This window comes from Procambarus clarkii, chromosome 58, assembly GCF_040958095.1.
Source record: "Procambarus clarkii isolate CNS0578487 chromosome 58, FALCON_Pclarkii_2.0, whole genome shotgun sequence".
Taxonomy (NCBI): domain Eukaryota; kingdom Metazoa; phylum Arthropoda; class Malacostraca; order Decapoda; family Cambaridae; genus Procambarus; species Procambarus clarkii.
In genome coordinates this window covers 23,749,576-23,773,352 of record NC_091207.1, presented here as the reverse complement: position 1 = coordinate 23,773,352, position 23,777 = coordinate 23,749,576, and the positions used below count along the sequence as shown (strand labels likewise).

At 44.7% G+C, this 23,777-nt stretch overlaps 2 protein-coding genes and 1 non-coding gene across 3 annotated transcripts in view; 1 reads left to right on the top strand and 2 right to left on the bottom strand.

The window, feature by feature from the left end:
* The window catches only part of LOC123767912 (uncharacterized), an 87,419-nt gene that overhangs the window by 13,301 nt on the left and 50,341 nt on the right, over nucleotides 1–23,777 (bottom strand). The window contains exon 2 of the transcript XR_011223202.1: nucleotides 23,437–23,463. This is a non-coding gene — a transcript (uncharacterized protein). The remainder of the gene's footprint in view (nucleotides 1–23,436; nucleotides 23,464–23,777) is intronic.
* On the top strand, nucleotides 13,365–14,320 carry LOC138353591 (uro-adherence factor A-like). The gene is made up of 2 exons (XM_069306783.1): nucleotides 13,365–13,449; nucleotides 13,986–14,320. Exons 1-2 carry the CDS (start codon nucleotides 13,365–13,367, stop codon nucleotides 14,318–14,320), a joined length of 420 nt encoding a protein of 139 aa, XP_069162884.1.
* LOC138353590 (mucin-2-like) overlaps nucleotides 14,472–23,777 on the bottom strand; it is a 45,914-nt gene continuing 36,608 nt past the window's right edge. Inside the window, exons 5-6 of the mRNA XM_069306782.1 lie at nucleotides 21,356–22,250; nucleotides 14,472–14,566 (exon numbers count right to left, since the gene is read on the bottom strand). Of these exons, the coding sequence (XP_069162883.1) occupies nucleotides 14,472–14,566; nucleotides 21,356–22,250 (990 nt within the window). The remainder of the gene's footprint in view (nucleotides 14,567–21,355; nucleotides 22,251–23,777) is intronic.

Below are 23,777 nucleotides of genomic sequence, written 5' to 3'. Positions count from 1 at the left end.
TTGGCGCGTTGAATTGACGAATATTTGGCCTTGTTATTGGTGAGGACGGGCTGAGTTAAGAACTGGGTTCCTACAAGGGTCGATCCTTGGACCTTCGCAGTTCTTCTTGTATGTAAATCATTTATAATAATTCTAATAATAATTAATTACTTCCCGAAGAAGTAAGATCCCCCCATGTCAAGGTCTGCAGTCGCAGTGAAACTAACGATAATGTAGATGACTAACGATGGTGAAGCTAACTAACGAGAATGAAGGATGCCTACCCTGGAAACACAAACCGAAACTGTCTCTATTTTCCGCTTGTTACAACTTGTAATAAAGTTGTTACATCTTGGCTTAACGTGTTTATGACGTATTAGAACGTTGTTACAACTTGCTATATTGGTTGTTATAACTGGTTAGGAGGTGTTCAAACTTGTTCGAACGTTGTACCAACGTCGTAGTTTCGGTGTGTGTTTGGCGGGTACTACCTACGAAACTAACGATAATGTTGTCTAACCAGAAAAGTTAAAGCAACCCAATTAACCTCACGAGGTCAATGTTCAGAGAACGTCAGTATTACGCCGCTGTTAGAGTTAAGCAAAGAAAATTGAGCAAGGGGTTATTTACATGCATAATAAAATAGAGAAGGATTTAAGCATGGCAACACCAGCTTCAGCACCTGAGGCTCACGTGAGTAGAGTACCATCGGCAGATTATGCGATGTTGACAATTTTTCTTAAGGATGAAATGGGACAAATGCAATGTTTAGAAATAGAGATGACGCTTTTCAAATACCCACATTCAGTGAAGGTGGATGATTTGGGGAGATCTATACATGCATAACATTTCAGGGGATAGCTGATTTTATTCTGTCATAGCTGATTGTTGCAGTTCGATCTATTTATATATATATCTGATGTTTCTGTAATATTTGTATACAAAAGTTCGGACAGACATTTTTGAATTCCAACAAATTGACAACCTCGAAGAGTTGATTATTTCCTAAGACTGAAATGACTAATTTATGTCATATGTACAGTTGAAAATACTTATAGAAGCTAATAGCTTTTTGTGAAACGTGAACCACACTGCTCAAAACAATGGCGGTTACTTTGTTTTGTTACTTTAAATTACAAGGGTATTTTACTGTTGTTGTATTTTCATTAGTTGAATCCTTGTTGTGAAAAAATATAAGTTTTCTCTAAGAAGCAATCAAACACTAGTTGGTTGAGCGGATATAAGAATAAAAGCTGCAAAAGACATCCTCAAACGAGCAAGCACATAGTCTAAAGAAAGAAAAAGTTTCTAGAAATCTAACAGTAAGTAGGCTTACATGCTATATCCAAGCGACAAACGCATCGTCTAGATATATTTTGTATAGGCAGTATTCTAAGAACCTTATCCCAACATCTGATTTATACGTATTGTGATTATTAAGCTCTGATATCTGGCATGTCATTATCGGCAACAAAATACAAATAGGCTAAAGAAATTTGATCACTATAGGCTACTTCAAGAGTCCTCCTACAAGGCCTAATGACACGGACAGTTTTGCATAATAATAACAAATTTTTTTTAGATTCTCGTATCTATGTAAAAATTAGCCTGTGTGATATTTCTAAATATCATAATGGATATTACTTTATAATATTATGTTCTTGTTTATAAAGTTTATTATTTCAAAAATGTTAATTGCATCCTTGATAGTGTTGCAATATTTGCTTTTGTATTATGTCAGAACAGGTGGTAAACTGAGTCTATTAAAACTTGAGTGTAACAGCCAAGTCTTTAATTGCATCACAGTGAAATGAAAATGAAGTAAAACATATTAGGCTGGCTACATGGACAACTAATTTATTTTGTCCTTACAGGAACGATTAACGTCAACAAATTGCTGTGTTTAATTAGCTTTACTTGTAAAAAAACTATTCGGTTTTTATTTTGAACTATTATAATATTAAATATAAGTATCAATGTCCTATATTCCTACAATAATAATAAAACAAGAAAAATTGAGATTTGTGATATAGACGAAGGAACCATCGGCCAGGCGCTCTACGACAGTGTTGTGATTTGAGCGGTAAACTCGCGGCTCGTTGCTCTTGATCCTAACACCAGTCATATATACCAATTAACCCGAAGAGGACCACCTCAATTCTGCCCTCTGAATATCCTTCAACGTCTCTTAGACTGATAAAGATAAGTGTTATTCCATTTAGCCTAGTGTGAGTATTCTGTTTATCCTATTGTGACTTCTGTTTATCCTATTGTCACTTCTGTTTATCCTAGTGTGACTATTCTGTTTATCCTATTGTGACTATTCTGTTTATCCTATTGTGACTATTCTGTTTATCCTATTGTGACTATTCTGTTTATCCTATTGTGACTATTCTGTTTATCCTATTGTGACTTCTGTTTATCCTATTGTCACTTCTGTTTATCCTAGTGTGACTATTCTGTTTATCCTATTGTGACTATTCTGTTTATCCTATTGTGACTATTCTGTTTATCCTAGTGTGACTATTCTGTTTATCCTATTGTGACTATTCTGTTTATCCTATTGTGACTATTCTGTTTATCCTAGTGTGACTATTCTGTTTATCCTAGTGTGACTGGCAGGTTAAAATATATAACATTTCACATTTTCATTTCATGATATAATTATGCTTTTACTGTTCTCATATTCATCTCAGACCGCTCATTTTAACATCATTCGTCATCCTTTACTATAATTCTTCATCCTTCTTGCTGTAAAATATGTATGGAGCTGGCTTCGATGTAAACAACTTTACTACAGTTAAGGTCAAATGTCAGAGTAAAATTTGTTAAAAAAAAAGGAATACATATCTTAATTAGTAAACGAAACATATGTATCAATCCACACAATTCACAAGATACTATTCTCGAAATCCGAAAATATTTCGGGTTTACCATTTCGCATTTAACATTTATTTCGCGTTTACCATTTCGCATTTAACATTTATTTCGCGTTTAACATTCGAAAAGTTAAATTCTTAAATGAGGATATTCTGCCTATTTGGCAACGCTGGCTATTAATTACGACATATGCAAATATATTTTGTTTAAAAAAACAAATATTTCACATATTTTTTTGCTCTCGTAATTTAACAGGACAGAGATGACTCTCGTAGCGTCCCTTTGAATCCCGGATGTCCTCTCCTCATTTACGGTGTTGACTGAGGAAACTGTTGCTACCTGCCACTTGCACACTTCAAACTATTCTGAAGCTCCCGATCAGCTCTGTCACTACTCCCAAAAATAAATATATTCTTATATCTTTCATGCATTTGTTTTCTAAGTAAAGGGTGTGGCTTGTAGTTCTACTTACAGCTTAAGTAATGACACCTTCCTCGGGCATCTTGTTTTAGGTCTTGGTATACTTTGGAGACATGATTATAACTACTTGGGTTAGACGGTAGAGCGACGGTCTTGCTTCATGCAGGTCGGCGTTTAATCCCCGACCGTCCATGAGGTTAGGCACCATTCCTTCACCCCGTCCCATCCCAAATCCTTATTCTGAACCCTTCCAAGTGCTATATAGTCGTAACGACTTAGTGCGTCCTCCTGTTTGTTCCCTTCCTTATCTTGTCCTTCTGTCGTCCACACTGGTATAATAATCATGTATTTTCTTTTGTCTTTCCAGATTTTTAAAGTAGTTATTATCTCTCACCTTTCTTCTTTCTTCTAGCCTTATAGTAAGTTATGTTTCATGTTCTCCTTCTGTTCTCTAGAGTGGTAAAGTAGTTACCATGTCTCACTTTCTCCTTCCAGAATGGTAAAGACGGGATAGTGTATTATATTCTTCGTCTGTCTTCCAGAATGGTAAAGTAGTTATCCTGTCCCACCATCTTTTATGAGGCTCGCATGTTTCAGTTTCGGAAAATATTTGGGCACACGACTGCACTCTTTCTGACCGTTGTATGTGTTTCTTCAGGTGACTATTACGCCAGTGGTGAACATTCCAGCTTTATTCTTGAGTGTGTGTGTGTGTGTGTGTGTGTGTGTGTGTGTGTGTGTGTGTGTGTGTGTGTGTGTGTGTGTGTGTGCGTGTGCGTGTGTGTATGTGTGTGTGTGTGTGTTCTTTTTTAATATTATAGTCAGAAAGGCTCAGCTCCTGGGACTTATATCTATATTTAAAACTGTGAATTATATTTAGCTTCAGTACCTTCCTCAGCTCATTTGACTTGCTCACTACCAGCACACTAAATGATTACTTCATCATATCTATATGGCTCATCTATTTCATATTGTGTCCCAGCGCTCTCTTCCTATATCTACTTAACAGTTTAGCGTTGTCCATTAGTTTATATAGTGCGATAAGGTCTCTGATGCGTCGCTTGCCTGTGGTTAAAGCATTCAGTTCCCTTGATGACTAATTCACACACTAGAAAATGAAGGGACGACGACGTTTCGGTCCGTCCTGGACCATTCTCAAGTCGATTGTGATTGAGAATGGCCCAGGACAGACCGAAACGTCGTCGTCCCTTCATTTTCTAGTGTGTGGTTTCTTCAACATACTTTAGCCACGTTATTGTGACTCATCGCCTGCATTCAGTTCCCTTATTCTGTCCTCACATCCAAGCTGTTTGTGTTTGCTGACCTCAGCGTTCTCTCTGAACTGCATAGTTTTCACCGCCGCACGTGGCTAGGATTTTCCCAAGGAGGGAGAGGACACAGAAGAAGGAGGAGACGATACGAGCCGCGCTGGTCAGGTGCCTTGGCGCCCTCAGGGTTGCTGCACCCTCGCGTCTGTCTGGCTTCAGGCTGGCGACCACACAATCTCCTGAATAATTGAGTAGTGTTGCCACGCACACCTCCACACCTGTCTCGCCTGGTCATCAATACCAAGGTGTGGCGCCGGGGGAATATCTTTCACGATTTGGGCAGTAATTTGGCTGGTTTTGTGCACTTATATATATCTACGTTAATATACTTGCATATTATTAATATACATGCATAGTGGTGGCTTTCGACTCCATCTTTATACTAGGCGCCAACCCGCTTTTCCGTCGCCCACTGAAGACATTCCCTGTCGTCTGACCTTTGCAACGCTCTTGTCGACACTTGCAAGCTTTGCACGCGCCCTGTCTACGGCTAACCATTTGGGCTGGACGGTAGAGCGACGGTCTCACTTCATGCCGGTCGCTGTTCAATCCCCGACCGTCCATACGTGGTTGGGCACTATTCTTTCCCTCCCCGTCCCATCCCAAAATCTTTATCCTAACTCCTTCCAAGTGCTATATAGTCGTAATGGCTTGGCGCTTTGACCTGGCTACCTGTTAATTACGTTGCTCTGGTCATCAGTACAAAATAAACACAAGAATGGCCACATGCTCTCGTACTCACTCAGCGCCTGAAGGAACTGAACCTTATGACACTAGAAAAAAAAGAAGGGAGAGGAGGGATATGATAGGAACATATAAAATACTCAGGGGGATTGAGAGAGGGGAAATAGTTGAAATGTTCACACGGAAAACTAACAGAACGAGGGGACATGGGCGGAAGCTGGAAATTCAGATGAGTCACAGAGATGTTAGGAAGTTTTCTGTTAGTGTGAGAGTAGTGGAAAACTGGAATGCATTTAAGGAGCAAACTCTATACTAGTGAGCTCGAGTACATTCATACTGGTGAGCTCGAGTGCATCCATACTAGTGAACTCGAGTGTTTACATACTAGAGCTAGAGTACATCCATACTAGTGAGATAGCGTACATTTAGTGCTCCTCAATGGGGGTACCGACTCTTCCATTACATCTATGTAACCATCCCGTTAACTTTCATCTGGCTAGTGTATGTGCGCATGTGCGAGAGAGAGAGAGAGAGAGAGAGAGAGAGAGAGAGAGAGAGAGAGAGAGAGAGAGAGAGAGAGAGAGAGAGAGAGAGAGAGAGAGAGAGATGAGTCTGTGCTCACTGGAGGGAGATGGGATATATTCAAAGAATATTATTTTGTTTTGAAGTGTGACAAATGTGTTCCATTGATGGATGGAGACAGGATTAGTTCCAGGAAAGACAAGAGAATGTGTTTCCGGGAGGGAAGATATAGAGGATGTGTTCTAAGGTATTGGAATGTGATCCAGAGAACTGACGAGCCTAAAGCGGCAGAGAAAAGGAATATGTTCTAGGATAGGGATTGTTGTTGTTGTTAAAGATTCGCTACCTGGAACAAAGTTCAAAGTAGCACGGGCAATGGTGAGCCCGTAGTGCCTTCAGAGGTTAATTTGCGACTCGTTATATATACAACCAATTTCCCCTAAGCATACATATATGTAAATAATATACTTTCAAAAATTACAGGATGTAGTTTAGATGTTTTACCAGAGGGTGTAAAGAATTCTTTTTCTTTTTGCAAAAATAGGAGAAACCGAATTACCATTATTGTTCTGGGTTGATTGAATATTCTCGAATTCTCGGGAAGGTTGACCAGTTGGCGGGAGAACGTGCGTCACCCAAACAGAAAATGAGATAAATATTCATGTCATTTCGGTAGCCAGCAGAAGGCATAACTAAACAAAAAATGTTCCTGCGAATAACTGGGTCGCATCACTGGACGCGGAACATCACGGCGGATAGACGCTGCCGGCAGCAGTCTTACAGTGTAGTAGTATTTAAAGCTTTACAATAGTTAGATAACTGTGGCCTAAAGGAAACAATGTGACCTGGAAATATCAGTCATCAACTGGAGAAGTTGAAGGTGGAAATTTTAAAGGTGATCCCTGACGTGAGGAACAAGGAGAGCTGATGAAGGGTACCAGGACATACGTGCAGTGGGTTTGGAGCCGGATTCAGCTATGGCCGCGTCAGTTGAAATACGACCGAAACTGTGGGTGACTCTATAGGGCTCGATGCCAAGGGAGGTCTTCGGCGCCGCACTAGAAGTTGGAAAGGGTTCCAGGGACATTGTATCAAGAGCCAAGGTTTCTGATACATTCTGTTTAGGGAGCTGGGCTGAGCGGGTTCGAAATTTGCACTTCCTATATATGTTTTTTTATTAATGTATTAGGTACATCTGCATTTGTGCAGCTGCCCTAGACTATATGAAGGGGGAGTACAGCGAGTCAAAAAGCTAGCTACGTGGTGCTAAAAAAATCACCATCACACAGGATATTGGCGACAGTCAATAAAGTCTACGGATGCACATATTCACATTTCACTACCCCAGACTTAACGTTCTATTATAGTGTTGACAACTGACCAACAACAGCCTGGAGGGTGATGATTAAGCTGTAGTCATAAATAGCGAGGTGACGTAGGATAAGCTCTTTAGGATTTTATTTGCAAATAACTAATAAAATATATATAATAATATTAATAGTCTGAGATGATGACAATTGGTTAAATAATACGGAATTCTGAGTCAACACCTCAAGGTTATATTATGTTATTTTCTGAGGCTTTATGAAGGAGAGTGAAATATATGACTGGAGACTGTGAGGTTCTTTGACACTGTATGCTTGAATAACAGAGGGGCAAACAATTGAGGCAGATATCAGGGGGAAAGCGCCAAGTCATTACTACTATATAGAACTTGGAAGGGGGTCAGGATAAGGATTTGAGATGGGACGGGGGGAAAGGAATGGTGCCCAACCACTTGGATGGTCGGGAATCAAACGCCGACCTGCATGAAGCGTGTTTAAAGGAGTGTCGGTTAACCCTGCCGGTTTAAAGGAGTGTCGGTTAACCCTGCCGGTTTAAAGGAGTGTCGGTTAACCCTGCCGGTTTAAATTAGTGTCGGTTAACCCTGCCGGTTTAAAGGAGTGTCGGTTAACCCTGCCGGTTTAAAGGAGTGTCGGTTAACCCTGCCGGTTTAAAGGAGTGTCGGTCAACCCTGCCGGTTTAAAGGAGTGTCGGTTAACCCTGCCAGTTTAAAGGAGTGTCGGTTAATAGACTGGGTTTGCAGAGCTTGTACAAGCATAACCTGAGCCTGAGAATGGGAGTAAGATAGAATGTGTTGCAGAAAGGATAGGAGAAAGACACGGTATCTTTCAAAAAGGATAAGATAGGAATAGGATGAGCTCCAGAATGTATAGCATATTTTCCAGAAAGGATAAGAGAAGGATAGGACATGTTCCAGAAAGGATAGGAGGAAATTATGATGTGTTCCAAACAAGAGCAAAAAAAAAAGGATAAGATGATTTCCAGAGAGGATACTATTTTTATCCAGAAAGGACATAAGAAGGATAGGGCTTACTCCAGAAAGGACAGGACCTATTCCAGGAAGGATAGCACGTATTCCAGAAAGGATAGCACGTATTCCAGAAAGGATAGAACGTATTCCAGAAAGGATAGGAAGACAATAGGATGTGTTCGAATCCAAAGAGTGGGAGGTGGGTACAGAAGTGGCTTCAAAGGCCGGAGGGATGCGTCCCAGGGGATAGGGAGAGCGACGGTGTTCCAGAGAGAGCGAGGAGAGTTCTTATAGATAATTGGGGGCAGAGATAAAGTGGGATTTTCCAGGCACGCTGGATGAAAGAATGTGTTCCAGGAAAAGACGGAATCATTGAGGTACCCTTTAGTGATTCCCTCCTCATTGAGGGGGTACCTCAATGATGAGGTACCCCCCTCAAGTGATGAGGTGATGAGTGGCCATGGTGGGTAGTTGAGTGACGGTAGGGTGAGATGAGTGACTGGTGTGGGATTTTGAGTGACTAGTGTGCAGTTGAATGTTTGGAGTTAGTCGAATGGCTGTGGGATGAAGTGAGTGGCTGTAGAGAATTGAGTGACTGGTACGAGTTCAGTGACTGGGTGTGAATATAAGTGTACTGGTGCGAGTTGAGTGACTATAGGGTGTGAATTTGAGTGACTGGTGTGTGCTGGGTTTGTTGCTGTCAGTTTGGAAGAAATGGTAAGAGGTTAACAGCGGTGAACCCATGTGGAATCAATAGCCGTTCGTGTAGCTGGTAGAACACGCCACTACCAGTGTCCTCTTTCGTGCAGCTGGTAGAACACGCCACTACTAGTGTCCTCTTTCGTTTAGCTGGTAGAACACGCCACTACCAGTGTCCTCTTTCGTGCAGCTGGTAGAACACGCCACTACCAGTGTCCTCTTTCGTGCAGCTGGTAGAACACGCCACTACCAGTGTCCTCTTTCGTGCAGCTGGTAGAACACGCCACTACCAGTGTCCTCTTTCGTTTAGCTGGTAGAACACGCCACTACCAGTGTCCTCTTTCGTGCAGCTGGTAGAACACGCCACTACCAGTGTCCTCTTTCGTGCAGCTGGTAGGACACGCCACTACCAGTGTCCTCTTTCGGGCAGTTGGATGCCCTAACACAGTGAGGTAGTGGGGTAGTGAGGTAGTGGGGTAGTGAGGTAGTGAGGTAGTGAGGTAGTGGGGTAGTGAGGTAGTGGGTAGTGGGTAGTGAGGTAGTGGGGTAGTGAGGTAGTGGGGTAGTGGGGTAGTGGGGTAGTGAGGTAGTGGGGTAGTGGGGTAGTGAGGTAGTGGGGTAGTGAGGTAGTGGGGTAGTGAGGTAGTGGGGTAGTGGGGTAGTGAGGTAGTGAGGTAGTGGGGTAGTGAGGTAGTGGGGTAGTGAGGTAGTGAGGTAGTGGGGTAGTGAGGTAGTGGGGTAGTGAGGTAGTGAGGTAGTGAGGTAGTGAGGTAGTGGGGTAGTGGGGTATTGAGGTAGTGGGGTAGTGGGGTAGTGAGGTAGTGAGGTAGTGGGGTAGTGAGGTAGTGGGGTAGTGAGGTAGTGAGGTAGTGAGGTAGTGGGGTAGTGGGGTATTGAGGTAGTGAGGTAGTGAGGTAGTGGGGTATTGAGGTAGTGAGGTAGTGAGGTAGTGGGGTAGTGAGGTAGTGGGGTAGTGAGGTAGTGAGGTAGTGGGGTATTGAGGTAGTGAGGTAGTGAGGTAGTGGGGTAGTGAGGTAGTGGGGTAGTGAGGTAGTGAGGTAGTGGGGTATTGAGGTAGTGAGGTAGTGAGGTAGTGGGGTAGTGAGGTAGTGGGGTAGTGGGGTAGTGAGGTAGTGAGGTAGTGGGGTAGTGAGGTAGTGAGGTAGTGGGGTAGTGAGGAAGTGAGGTAGTGGGGTAGTGAGGTAGTGAGGTAGTGGGGTAGTGAGGTAGTGGGGTAGTGAGATAGTGAGGTAGTGGGGTAGTGAGGTAGTGGGGTAGTGAGGTAGTGAGGTAGTGAGGTAGTGGGGTAGTGAGGTAGTGGGGTAGTGAGGTAGTGGGGTAGTGAGGTAGTGGGGTAGTGAGGTAGTGGGGTAGTGAGGTAGTGGGGTAGTGGAGTAGTGGAGTAGTGAGGTAGTGAGGTAGTGAGGTAGTGGGGTAGTGAGGTAGTGGGGTAGTGAGGTAGTGGGGTAGTGAGGTAATGGGGTAGTGGAGTAGTGGAGTAGTGAGGTAGTGAGGTAGTGAGGTAGTGGGGTAGTGAGGTAGTAGGGTAGTGAGATAGTGAGGTAGTGGGGTAGTGAGGTAGTGGGGTAGTGAGGTAGTGAGGTAGTGAGGTAGTGGGGTAGTGGAGTAGTGGGGTAGTGGGGTAGTGAGGTAGTGAGGTAGTGGGGTAGTGAGGTAGTGGGGTAGTGAGGTAGTGAGGTAGTGAGGTAGTGGGGTAGTGAGGTAGTGAGGTAGTGAGGTAGTGGGGTAGTGAGGTAGTGGGGTAGTGAGGTAGTGGGGTAGTGAGGTAGTGGGGTAGTGAGGTAGTGGGGTAGTGAGGTAGTGGGGTAGTGGAGTAGTGGAGTAGTGAGGTAGTGGGGTAGTGGGGTAGTGAGGTAGTGAGGTAGTGAGGTAGTGAGGTAGTGAGGTAGTGGGGTAGTGAGGTAGTGAGGTAGTGAGGTAGTGAGGTAGTGGGGTAGTGGGGTAGTGAGGTAGTGAGGTAGTGAGGTAGTGGGGTAGTGAGGTAGTGAGGTAGTGGGGTAGTGGGGTAGTGAGGTAGTGAGGTAGTGAGGTAGTGGGGTAGTGAGGTAGTGAGGTAGTGAGGTAGTGGGGTAGTGGGGTAGTGGGGTAGTGAGGTAGTGAGGTAGTGAGGTAGTGAGGTAGTGAGGTAGTTGGGTAGTGAGGTAGTGAGGTAGTGAGGTAGTGAGGTAGTGGGGTAGTGAGGTAGTGAGGTAGTGAGGTAGTGAGGTAGTGGGGTAGTGTGAGAGGTGGGTGGTTGCAAGCACAGCCCCGCCCCCTTGCCGCATGCTACCGCACTGCTCGCCCGCTCAATATGCCTTGCACGGTACCCACCCCATCACACTCCCATGGCTGTCTCCCATGGCTGTCTATCATGGCTGTCTCCCATGGCTCTCTCCAATGGCTGTCTCCCATGCCCGTCTATCATGGCTGTCTCCCATGGCTGTCTCCCATGGCTGTCTCCCATGGCTGTCTCCCATGGCTGTCTCCCATGACTGTCTCCCATGGCTGTCTCCCATGGCTTTCTCCCATGGCTGTCTATCATGGCTGTCTCCCATGGCTGTCTCCCATGGCTGTCTCCCATGGCTGTCTCCCATGGCTGTCTCCCATGGCTGTCTCCCATGATCGTCTCCCATGGCTGTCTCCCATGATCGTCTCCCATGGCCATTTCACCGTCGGCTCAGATGTTTATATATTAATTGTCATCTTCTTTGAAGTATGTTGTTGAGTTTTTAATTATTCTCTTTTTGTATATATATCGGTGGTTATCTTTAGGCTATCTTGATATGATTTCTGGGCTTAGCGGCCCCGCGGCCCGGTCCTCGATCAGACCTTTTTTTTATTAACCCCCCTCCCCCAGGAAGCAGCCCGTAGCAGCTGTCTAACTCCCAGGTACCTATTTACTGCTAGGTGAACAGGCGCATCAGGGTAAAAGAAACTCTGCCCATTTCTTTCCGCCTTCACCGGGGATGAAACCCGGAACCTTAGGACTACGAATCCAAAGCGCTGTCCCATCAGCTGTCAGGCCCCTGTGTCGTTTATTTTGTATATAATTTAGTTTAAGTTTGAGATTTGTTTTATTTTAATTAATCTTGCGTTAAATATATATATATATATATATATATATATATATATATATATATATATATATATATATATATATATATATATATATATATATATATATATATTATTTTGAGCACTGATGAAGGATTTTGCGCATCAGAAACGTCTGTTATTTTAAATAAACTGAAGAATGTGTATATCTTATCACTTATTATTCTTTTCATAATAAGACTGAAATTCCCCAGAGAAGAGTCCATTCCTAAATGGTTCCTAGGCCCCCCTTCCCCCCTTGACTTTAATCAGAAAATAGTTGCCATAGTTCTGAATGAGATGATGTAGGCTCAAGTGAAAATAACATTTAGTAATTAATAATAAAATAACACGGTCCTGGCCAGGTCAAGAATGCCCTCATACAGGCAATACAGAGACAGAGAGAGAGAGAGAGAGAGAGAGAGAGAGAGAGAGAGAGAGAGAGAGAGAGAGAGAGAGAGAGAGAGAGAGAGAGAGAGAGAGAGAGTCAAAGTATACTCTTATGTAATAAACGAGTTTCTAGGTGTAGGCTTCAGATGAGCTGAGGTAGGATAACAGCTCTTGCTTGCAGTTTCAGTAGGTATGTTATTAGGCATCCCTTATGAATCCTAGTCTTAGTTTAAAAAAAAAAAAAAAAAAAAAAAAAGAGAGAGAGAGAGAGAGAGAGAGAGAGAGAGAGAGAGAGAGAGAGAGAGAGAGAGAGAGAGAGAGAGAGAGAGAGAGAGAGAGAGAGAGAGAGAGAGCATTATCAGGGAAAAGCGCCAAGTCATTACGACTATATAGCACTTCGAAAGGATATCAGGAAAAGGATTTTGGGTGGGACGGGGAAAAAAGGAATGGTGCCCAACCACTTGTGGACGGTCAGGGGATTGAACGCTGACCTGCATGAAGCGAGACCGTCGCTCTACCGTCCAGCCCAAGTGGTTGGACATCAAGTGAAACCGCAGTCCAATCGTACTCTACAAACTCCCCCGCAAATATATATATGTTCAGCAATGGTCACACTGTAAAATACATTTTAAATATTAATAAAAACACAAAGTGTCTTGTTAATCGCCCGCTCAATAATGCACGAGTAAATTTAGTCTGCATCAATGAAAGCGCAGATATCACAATAAATAATTTATATCAGAAATAATCACTCGTAAATTCACTTAATCCTTCGCCAAAGCAGTTATGGTCGGAATAGTAGTCAAACTATGTGCACGAGATTAAATACAAATAAAAATTTATTACCCATTTAATTTTTAATATTTAAAAAATTTAAATACGGGGCAAGGAGCGGACGCCACACACCGGACGCACACGACGCACACACGACGCACACACGACGCACACTGGACACACAGGTAATCCAGCACAGTGAGCCACCGGGAGGTCCTTCCGGTAAGCTGGCATGCATATTATCTCACCACTCATAAAAGGACTTACCCTGGACTCCGGCCATGGGACTCATGGGGACTCCTCGGCCTATGAGCGGGCCGAGTCCCTCCACACAACTGCGGTCGAGGACACGTAGTATGTGTCCGGGTATGTCGAGGACACATACCCCTAGACAGGACGTTTATGTTGGGTAGTGAAGCAGAGGTCAGGAGTATAATTAATATATGGGTATACGGCCATTGGGCATGGATACATGTGGAACGTGTCAAGGGGCAGTGTCAGGGGTCACATGCGTAGTGTCAGGGGGCCACATGTGTAGTGTCAGGGGTCACATGTGTAGTGTCAGGGGGCCACATGTGTAGGGTCAGGTTACATTTGGTTACATCTGTCGAAAGGTTTTGCGAAATCTGTGTAATTTACGTCAGTGAGTGTAAATTACACAATGCTCATCCTCGACCACCACTCCCCCCCCCCCACACCCCCCAGGGCCACACCCAGGGCCACACCCAGGGCCACACCCACCAGCGGCCACATACACCAGGGACTACAACTGGCTGTGCCAACCCTGGGCCACTCCTGACTACACCAGAGGCCACATCACCCCCACACCAACCCGAGGTCTACACCAGGTATAAGCCAGTTGTGAGCTGTAAATGAGTCACAAGGTGTAAATGAGTCAAAAGGTGTAAACGAGTCACAAGCTGTAAACGAGTCACAAGCTGTAAATGAGTCACAAGCTGTAAATGAGTCACAAGGTGTAAATGAGTCACAAGCTGTAAATAAGTCACAAAGTGTAAATGAGTCACAAGCTGTAAATAAGTCACAAAGTGTAAACGAGTCACAAGCTGTAAATGAGTCACAAGCTGTAAATGAGTTACAAGCTGTAAATAATTCACAAAGTGTAAATGAGTCACAAGCTGTAAATAAGTCACAAAGTGTAAACGAGTCACAAGCTGTAAATGAGTCACAAGCTGTAAACGAGTCACAAGCTGTAAATGAGTTACAACAACAGAAATAGCAACACAGAAAGCTATGCAAGAGATAAAGACAAATTCTAAATATTGTTCACATACGCGAAATCAAAATAATACAAAACTTCCACCAGTACAGGGCCTATACCTACAACTGAAGGATCATACATAGCGGGAGGCAAAGAAATGCGTGAAATCCTAAAAGGTCAGTATGAGGCTATGTTTAGCACCCTCAGTAAACAACATGAACGCTGAAGATCCAGACAGCGTTTTTATGAGCGATATCCAAATCCCTGATAATATAACTGAGATTAACACGAGCACAAAGGGCTTTGAAAGAGGAATTAACATGTCCATGCACTCATCCCCGGCTCCTGACTCTTGGAATTCGATATTCATAAAGCAATGTAAAGTGCCAGTAACACGAGCGCTCAGTATATTGTGGGAGAACATGTTTGGATGCAGAGGGGGATACGTGAAGCACTTAAATCAGCAGATATTGCTCCATTGCACAAGGGAGGTTGCAATGCTTTGGATGAAAACAATAGACCGTTTGCACTATCACAGTGATTAGGAATCAAATCTGCACTTTTATGGAGGACAATGAACTTCACAGCCCAGGTCAACAGGGATTTAGAGCAGAAAGATCCTATCTTTCGTGATTACTCAACCACTATGACAAAATCACGGAAGTATTAGACAAAGAACAAAATAGAGATGTTGTATATATGGACGTTGCAATGCATTTGATGTGTGAATATTGAGTGACAGTCAGTTTAATAAGATCAAGTCCAAGTTCATTTGAAAGCTCTGTACCTCAGAGCACAGTTCTTGCACCACCGTTTTTTTCATTCCCATATCATATATAGACAAAAATACAAATCTCAGCTTCGTGTCATCCTTTGCAGATGACTCAAAAATTAGCAAGAAAATTGTTTCTGTAGAAGATACTGAAAACTACAAGTCGATTTTTATAAAATCTTCGACTGGACAACGGAAAATAATATATACTTAGGTAATAAGTTCCAAGTACTTAGGTATAGTAGAAATAACGAACTTAAAAGAAATATAGGGTACATGACACAATCAGAGTTACTCATAGAAGGAAAGCAACATATAAAAGATCTGGGAATTATCATGTCTGACGACCTGACATTTAGTGAGCATAACCAAGCAAATATAGCGGTGGCTAGGAAAATGACAGGACGGATTAGGAGAACGTTCAAATTCAGGATTCCCACCACAGGGTTAGTATTATTTAAATCACTGATACTGTCCTGTCTTGAGTACTGCTCGGTACTCACTTCCATTTTTCAGAGCAGGAGATTGTTGAAATAGAGGGAATACAGAGAACGTATACGGCACGCATAGACACTATAACTCACCCAAATTATTGGGACCGTCTCAAAGCTCTCAAAATGTACTCTCCGGAAAGGAGACGAGAGAGATATCAATAATATATACGTGGAAGATACTGGAAGGTCAAGTCTGAAATTTGCACAGAAAAATAACAACATACTGGAGCGAAAAATAGAGAAGGAATTGTAGAATAGAACCAGTGAGAAGTAGAGGTGCTATAGTCACAATCAGAGGTCTGTCTGTACATCAGAGGTCCACGGCTCTTCAGTACGTTCTCAGCAAGTAAAATAAATACTGCAGGAACAAAGGTGGATTTCTTCAAAAAGCAATTAGATAAGTTCTTACAAAGAAGTGCCGGATCAATTGGGTTGTAGTGGATAAGAGGTCACGCAGGCTGCTCTAAGCAGCCTGTTGGGTAATTGCCTGTTGGACCAAATTACCACAAGTCAAGCCTAGCCCTGAGCCGTGTTTGGAGAGTAAAAGAACTCCTGGAGCGCTCTTCAGGTAAACTCCTGTTACAAACGAATGGCGAAGTGTAGATGAGAAAACAGGCGAAGGTGTTAAATTGTCGGTAAACCAAGGTAAACACGACGTGTTACACAGTCTACACAACAAGAGAGAGAGAACCAGTCAGACTTAAGTGCCGTAAATGTGGTCGAAAAATATCTTGTATTTCAGACGTACCACCCCGTAAGTCCGTAAGTCTTGCGTCCCTCGTCTCCCTCGACCTCATTACGCTGGCTATTCCCTCAATTATTCCTCATTTTCTCGCGTTCCCCCGCCCTCCTTATTCCCTTCTGGCTCAGATTTATCATGCTCTCCTTCTTTTCCCTTGGCTTCTATCCGTGGCTCAGATATTGATCTTTCAAGGAAGGAATAGTGTTGTGTTCGTTGGATTGAAACGAGGATATTCTTCAGTGATTACTGTGGACGCCATGTGGATGCCATGTGGACGCCATGTGGACGCCATGTTGGGGTGTTCCATGTAGGTAGTGTGGGTTGTGTTTCACCCCACCCTATGTAACAGGAGAGACCAATCATCCAGCATTAATAGATCAGTGGAACAACTAGCAGAAAGCTTCAACCAAAAGCAGCCTAAAATCCTAAACATTCCACAATATCAACGTGTCTCCGCACCTGTCTGTCTATCTGTCTGTCAACTGCTGCTTTCCTGTCAGTGGAACGGGAGAGGGATGGGAGGGACATGTGAAAGTAACCCACACAAAAGGATATCAATTTCTCGAGAAATTGTTAGAAATGATCAGTCTATTTGGCAGTCGTCTTCATTCCCAGGCTTTAGATGATTGGTCGAGTGCATTGCAACTCGTGCAGTATGTGATCGTGTGTGGGCACTCACTGGGAAAAAGTCTGACGATTGCAACACAGTCTTGCTGTGAAGCGCACCTCTTGCCGCTCTGCTGCGCAGCAGCACTTTGAGAGTGGTGTGAGAGTGAGGGTCGGGTGAGAGTGTGAGAGTCGAGTGAGAGAGAGGCAGTTCCCATCCGACCAGATGGCGAGGCAGGCCAACATAAGGGCCACGCCCACTCATCCCCAGCAATTATAGTGACGTCCGCTTCAGCTGTGCGCTTCTGTACGTTTCTCTTTCACTCTCACTAACCTTCCCCCTTTAACCAACGCCTCCCCCTTTCAACCAGCACCATCCCCCCTTCAACCAGCACCACCCCCCTTCAACCAGCGCCTCCTCCTACAACTAACACCTAATCCATCAACCAGCACCTCTCCTATGAGCCAGCACCTGCCCCTTCCCCTAGCACCTTGCTTAAAATCACATAGAACTTCCCTAGCACCTCCACCCTCCACAAGAACCTCCCTTAGCTCCATCCTAGCAAGTCAGAAGGTCCTGAAGAGTGGCTGGTCTGAGGAAGTCGCCTGGAGGCCCTGATCAATATTTATTCTTGCCCGGAACACCGTGGATATCAGCGAGGGAGGGAGGGAGAGCGAGAGAGAGAGAGAGAGAGAGAGAGAGAGAGAGAGAGAGAGAGAGAGAGAGAGAGAGAGAGAGAGAGAGAGAGAGAGAGAGAGAGAGAGAGAGAGAGAGAGAGAGAGAGAGAGAGAGAGAGAGACAGACAGACAGACAGACAGACAGACAGACAGACAGACAGACAGACAGACAGACAGACAGACAGACAGACAGACAGACAGACAGACAGACAGATTCAGGCAGTAAAATGATGATACACTGATCCCCCCAGCCACATTGACTGAAGCATCTGACAAGCACATTCTGTTGGGTGACTGAGTTACAGTATATATATATATATATATGTGTGTGACTGAGGCAGTCTTCTCCGTCAGTGTGTGTGTATATGGCTGATTCAGTGTGTATATGACTGAGTCAAGTGTGTGTATATAGCCGAGATCACGTGCGAGTACTGCCCCTAGATGTGGACGACGAGACACGGGTGACAAGGACAATTGTCCCTGCCGAAAGGTTGATGCAATGTTTCTCTTCCGGGACGCACATACTTGCCGGATGTGCCTTTAAAGCCGGGCTCAGAGATTGCTTCAACACCATCCGCTTTAAATCCCCTTTTCATTCTTTAACAGTTCCTAGACTGATAAAACTCATTTCATCTCCTATTTCCATCGATGTCCCCTCGTTACACTGTTTACATCGATGTCCCCTCGTTACACTGTTTACATCGATGTCCCCTCGTTCCACTGTTTACATCGATGTCCCCTCGTTACACTGTTTACATCGATGTCCCCTCGTTCCACTGTTTACATCGATGTCCCCTCGTTACACTGTTTACATCGATGTCCCCTCGTTACACTGTTTACATTGATGTCCCCTCGTTACACTGTTTACATTGATGTCCCCTCGTTACACTGTTTACATCGATGTCCCCTCGTTACACTGTTTACATCGATGTCCCCTCGTTACACTGTTTACATCGATGTCCCCTCGTTCCACTGTTTACATCGATGTCCCCTCGTTCCACTGTTTACATCGATGTCCCCTTCTTCTACTATTTCCGTTTCGTATATAATGTCTTAGTCAGCCTTGTTGGTTCTCCTTAGACTCTTGCTAGCATGTCTTCGCTACTGCCCCGGGCTCTTGTGTGTGGAGGGGGGGGGGAGATTTAGTTTGTTGATGATTCCTCTCTTAGTTCATTCCTCTGCCATACGAACCTTGTGGCGTCTCTGTGCACCCGCGGAGGCCTGGTCGACGACCGGGCCGCGGGGACGCTAAGCCCCGGAAGCACCTCAAGGTAACCCTCTCTTGCTTTATTTGGTGCTTCTCCTGGTGAGATGCGAGGGTGTGTCAGATATGTGGAATACAATATTTTGAAGGTTTACTTGTCTAGGTTGCTGAAGGCTGTATGGATATTTGCCAGTTTGAATATACTGCAGACAATATTCTCTTTAATGTGTGGCTCCATGTCAACCGTAGGATCGTTATTCTTTTATGGGGCGAGAAGTTGGTATAAGTTTCATATCATATGTTTGTTAGGGTATTCTTTTTCCTGCTTCTATCGTCACAGCTTTGCAATTTTCATCTTTGCATTCCAGAAGCAATATCTCAAACCAGCGATGAAGCTTGGTCTAGGCTTCAGATGTTCTTAAAGCTTTCCTTGGCCCAGACTTTCGCCATTGACATCACATCAGCAGACATGGATGTGAACGAGCCTGTTTGTTTTTGATAGGTCGTTAACGCATTCTTGAAGCAAGTTAGATCATAGTACTGATGCTTGCGGCACCATTCCGCTCGTGACAACTCTCTAGTCTGACCTCTTTCTCTCTCTCTCTCCCCCCTCACTGTGACCTCCTTCCCATTCTGACCTCTCTCTACCCCCTCTCTGTGACCTCCTTCCCATTCTGACTTCTCTCTACCCCCTCTCTGTGACCTCCTTCCCATTCTGACCTCTCTCTACCCCCTCTCTGTGACCTCCTTCCCATTCTGACCTCTCTCTACCCCCTCTCTGTGACCTCCTTCCCATTCTGACCTTTCTCTACCCCCTCTCTGTGACCTCCTTCCCATTCTGACCTCTCTCTACCCCCTCTCTGTGACCTTCCCATTCTGACCTCTCTCTACCCCCTCTCTGTGACCTCCTTCCCATTCTGACCTCTCTCTACCCCCTCTCTGTGACCTCCTTCCCATTCTGACCTCTCTCTACCCCCTCTCTGTGACCTCCTTCCCATTCTGACCTCTCTCTACCCCCTCTCTGTGACCTCCTTCCCATTCTGACCTCTCTCTACCCCCTCTCTGTGACCTCCTTCCCATTCTGACCTCTCTCTACCCCCTCACTGTGACCTCCTTCCCATTTTGACCTCTCTCTACCCCCTCTCTGTGACCTCCTTCCCATTCTGGCCTCTCTCTACCCCCTCACTGTGACCTCCTTTCCATTCTGACCTCTCTCTACCCCCTCTCTGTGACCTCCTTCCCATTCCACACACAAACACACACACACACACACACACACACACACACACACACACACACATAGGGGCCTCGTAGCCTGGTGGATAGCGCGCAGGACTCGTAATTCTGTGGCGCGGGTTCGATTCCCGCACGAGGCAGAAACAAATGGGCAAAGTTTCTTTCACCCTAAGTGCCCCTGTTACCTAGCAGTAAATAGGTACCTGGGAGTTAGTCAGCTGTCACGGGCTGCTTCCTGGGGTGTGTGTGTGTGGTGTGGAGAGAGAAAAAAAAAAGTAGTTAGTAAACAGTTGATTGACAGTTGAGAGGCGGGCCGAAAGAGCAAAGCTCAACCCCCGTAAAAACACAACTAGTAAACACAACTAGTAAACACACACACACACACACACACACACACACACACACACACACACACACACACACACACACACACACACACACACACACACACACTCTCGCATACCTGCATGGTCAAGTCGGCTGAATCAGCTTGAATGTATAATAGTAAGGGGCCAACAAAGGGCCTTTGCTCTTTCTTTTCGTGTCCATGGTGCGATAACGTCTTACTCAGTGTGTGAGTACTCACTTTATTGTAACTGAGGGGAGGTTGAGCTTCAGCTCTTTGGACCTGACTCACAGCCTTCAACCAAAATGGTGTTCAGGTTCCAGAGTTTATTTGGGCTATGTCTTCATATATAAATTAGACTGTAGTCATCAGCATATCCTGAGCTTCGGGGAATGAGGTGTAGTATATCGCTGAAGTAGATATTCCACAACATGGAGGGGTCCAAGCACACTTCCCTGTGGCATCCTGGCGTTAACTGATTCCGCTCTATTGAGACCTATCTTTCATTTCATGTTATCATTTATCAATTCTGATAGAAATTACCGACTTAGAATTATCTGTTAGATTAAGGACCTGCCCGAAACGCTGCGCGTACTAGTGGCTTTACAAGATTGTAAATACTGTACTATCCAATGTATTCTCACAAACCCAATGTACCTTCTTGTATATATATAAATAAATAAATAAATAAATAAATAATATTTATGATTCCATATATGTCTCTCTGTCTGTCTGTCTGTCTGTCTGTCTGTCTGTCTGTCTGTCTCTCTCTCTCTCTCTCTCTCTCTCTCTCTCTCTCTCTCTCTCTCTCTCTCTCTCTCTCTCTCTCTCTCTCTCTACCTCTCTCTCTCTCATGATCCACACTTATCCGAGATGCTCCATACAGTACTGTGAACGATGTAACGAATGGACGAGTGACTACAGTAGTGTTTCATTACATAATATTGATAACATTTCTTTGACGATGTTACTCACCTGTTGCCTCCAGTCTGGTGCCTGTCTGCGCCACCACTATGGGATCACAGGTGACGCTGAGGCTTGGTGATGGATGTATAGCATGGGAGAGGTGACTGGTGAGAGTAGTGGGAGAGGTGACTGGTGAGAGTAGTGGGAGAGGTGACTGGTGATAGCAGTGGTAGAGGCGACGGATGAGATCAGAGGTAGAGGTGACTGATGAGATCAGAGGTAGAGGTGACTGGTGATAGCAGTGGTAGAGGCGACGGATGAGAGCAGAGGTAGAGGTGACTGATGAGATCAGAGGTAGAGGTGACTGGTGATAGCAGTGGTAGAGGCGACGGATGAGAGCAGAGGTAGAGGTGACTGATGAGATCAGAGGTAGAGGTGACTGGTGATAGCAGTGGTAGAGGCGACGGATGAGAGCAGAGGTAGAGGTGACTGATGAGATCATAGGTAGAGGTGACTGGTGATAGCAGTGGTAGAGGCGACGGATGAGAGCAGAGGTAGAGGTGACTGATGATATCAGAGGTAGAGGCGACGGATGAGAGCAGAGGTAGAGGTGACTGATGAGATCAGAGGTAGAGGTGACTGATGAGATCAGAGGTAGAGGCGACGGATGAGAGCAGAGGTAGAGGTGACTGATGAGATCAGAGGTAGAGGTGACTGATGAGATCAGAGGTAGAGGCGACGGATGAGAGCAGAGGTAGAGGTGACTGATGAGATCAGAGGTAGAGGTGACTGATGAGATCAGAGGTAGAGGCGACGGATGAGAGCAGAGGTAGAGGTGACTGATGAGATCAGAGGTAGAGGTGACTGATGAGATCAGAGGTAGAGGCGACGGATAAGAGCAGAGGTAGAGGTGACTGATGAGATCAGAGGTAGAGGCGACGGATAAGATCAGAGGTAGAGGTGACTGATGAGATCAGAGGTAGAGGTGACTGATGATAGCAGTGGTAGAGGTGACTGATGAGATCAGAGGTAGAGGTGACTGATGAGAGTAGTGGTAGAGGTGACTGATGAGAGTAGTGGTAGAGGTGACTGATGAGAGTAGTGGTAGAGGTGACTGATGAGAGTAGTGGTAGAAGCGAGTGATGAGAGTACTGGTAGAGGTGACTGATGAGAGTAGTGGTAGAGGTGACTGATGAGAGTAGTGGTAGAGGTGACAGATAAGAGCAGTGGTAGAGGTGACTGATGAGATCAGAGGTAGAGGTGACTGATGATAGCAGTGGTAGAGGTGACTGATGAGATCAGAGGTAGAGGTGACTGATGAGAGTAGTGGTAGACTGATGAGAGTAGTGGTAGAGGTGACTGATGAGAGTAGTGGTAGAGGTGACTGATGAGAGTAGTGGTAGAGGTGACTGATGAGAGTAGTGGTAGAGGTGACTGATGAGAGTAGTGGTAGAGGCGACTGATGAGAGTAGTGGTAGAGGTGACTGATGAGAGTAGTGGTAGAGGTGACTGATGATAGCAGTGGTAGAGGTGACTGATGAGATCAGAGGTAGAGGTGACTGATGAGATCAGAGGTAGAGGCGACGGACAAGAGCAGAGGTAGAGGTGACTGATGAGATCAGAGGTAGAGGTGACAGATGAGATCAGAGGTAGAGGTGACAGATGAGATCACAGGTAGAGGTGACAGATGAGATCAGAGGTAGAGGTGACAGATGAGATCAGAGGTAGAGGTGACTGATGAGATCAGAGGTAGAGGTGACAGATGAGATCAGAGGTAGAGGTGACTGATGATAGCAGTGGTAGAGGCGACGGATGAGATCAGAGGTAGAGGTGACTAGTGAGAGCAGTGGTAGAGGCGACGGATGAGATCAGAGGTAGAGGCGACGGATGAGAGCAGAGGTAGAGGCGACGGATGAGATCAGAGGTAGAGGTGACTGATGATATAGCAGAGGTAGAGGTGACTGATAAGAGCAGTGGTAGAGGCGACTGATGAGATCAGATGTAGAGGCGACGGATGAGAGTAGAGGTAGAGGTGACTGATGCGATCAGATGTAGAGGCGACGGATGAGAGTAGAGGTAGAGGCGACTGATGAGATCAGATGTAGAGGCGACGGATGAGAGTAGAGGTAGAGGTGACTGGAGCAGCTTACCTCTGCGTGGTGCTCAGGGTCCCTCAGCTGTAACACACAGGGACCCATAAGCACGAATGTAAACAAACACGATATACACACACAGGCATTTTAAGACACAAACCTAAACAAACAATTAACTACGAAACTATACATATAAACGTATGTTTGACAAGCATTCATATAAACATTAATATAAACATATACTTATAAACAAAACCATCTAAGCATACCATAAATGAACCAACGATATGTAAACATTCAATGTTAAGAATAAACATGTCAACACAATTACTGAAAACCTAAACATGCCTTAAAAATTGTACATCTAATACATTTAAATAATTTGATATCAAACACTA

Coding starts and splice junctions, on each gene's coding strand:
- LOC138353591 (XM_069306783.1), top strand. CDS start 13,365: ATGGGACTCATGGGGACTCCTCGGCCTATGAGCGGGCCGAGTCCCTCC. Junction 13,450..13,985: donor GACACGTAGTATGTGTCCGG/GTATGTCGAGGA, acceptor ATGAGTCAAAAG/GTGTAAACGAGTCACAAGCT.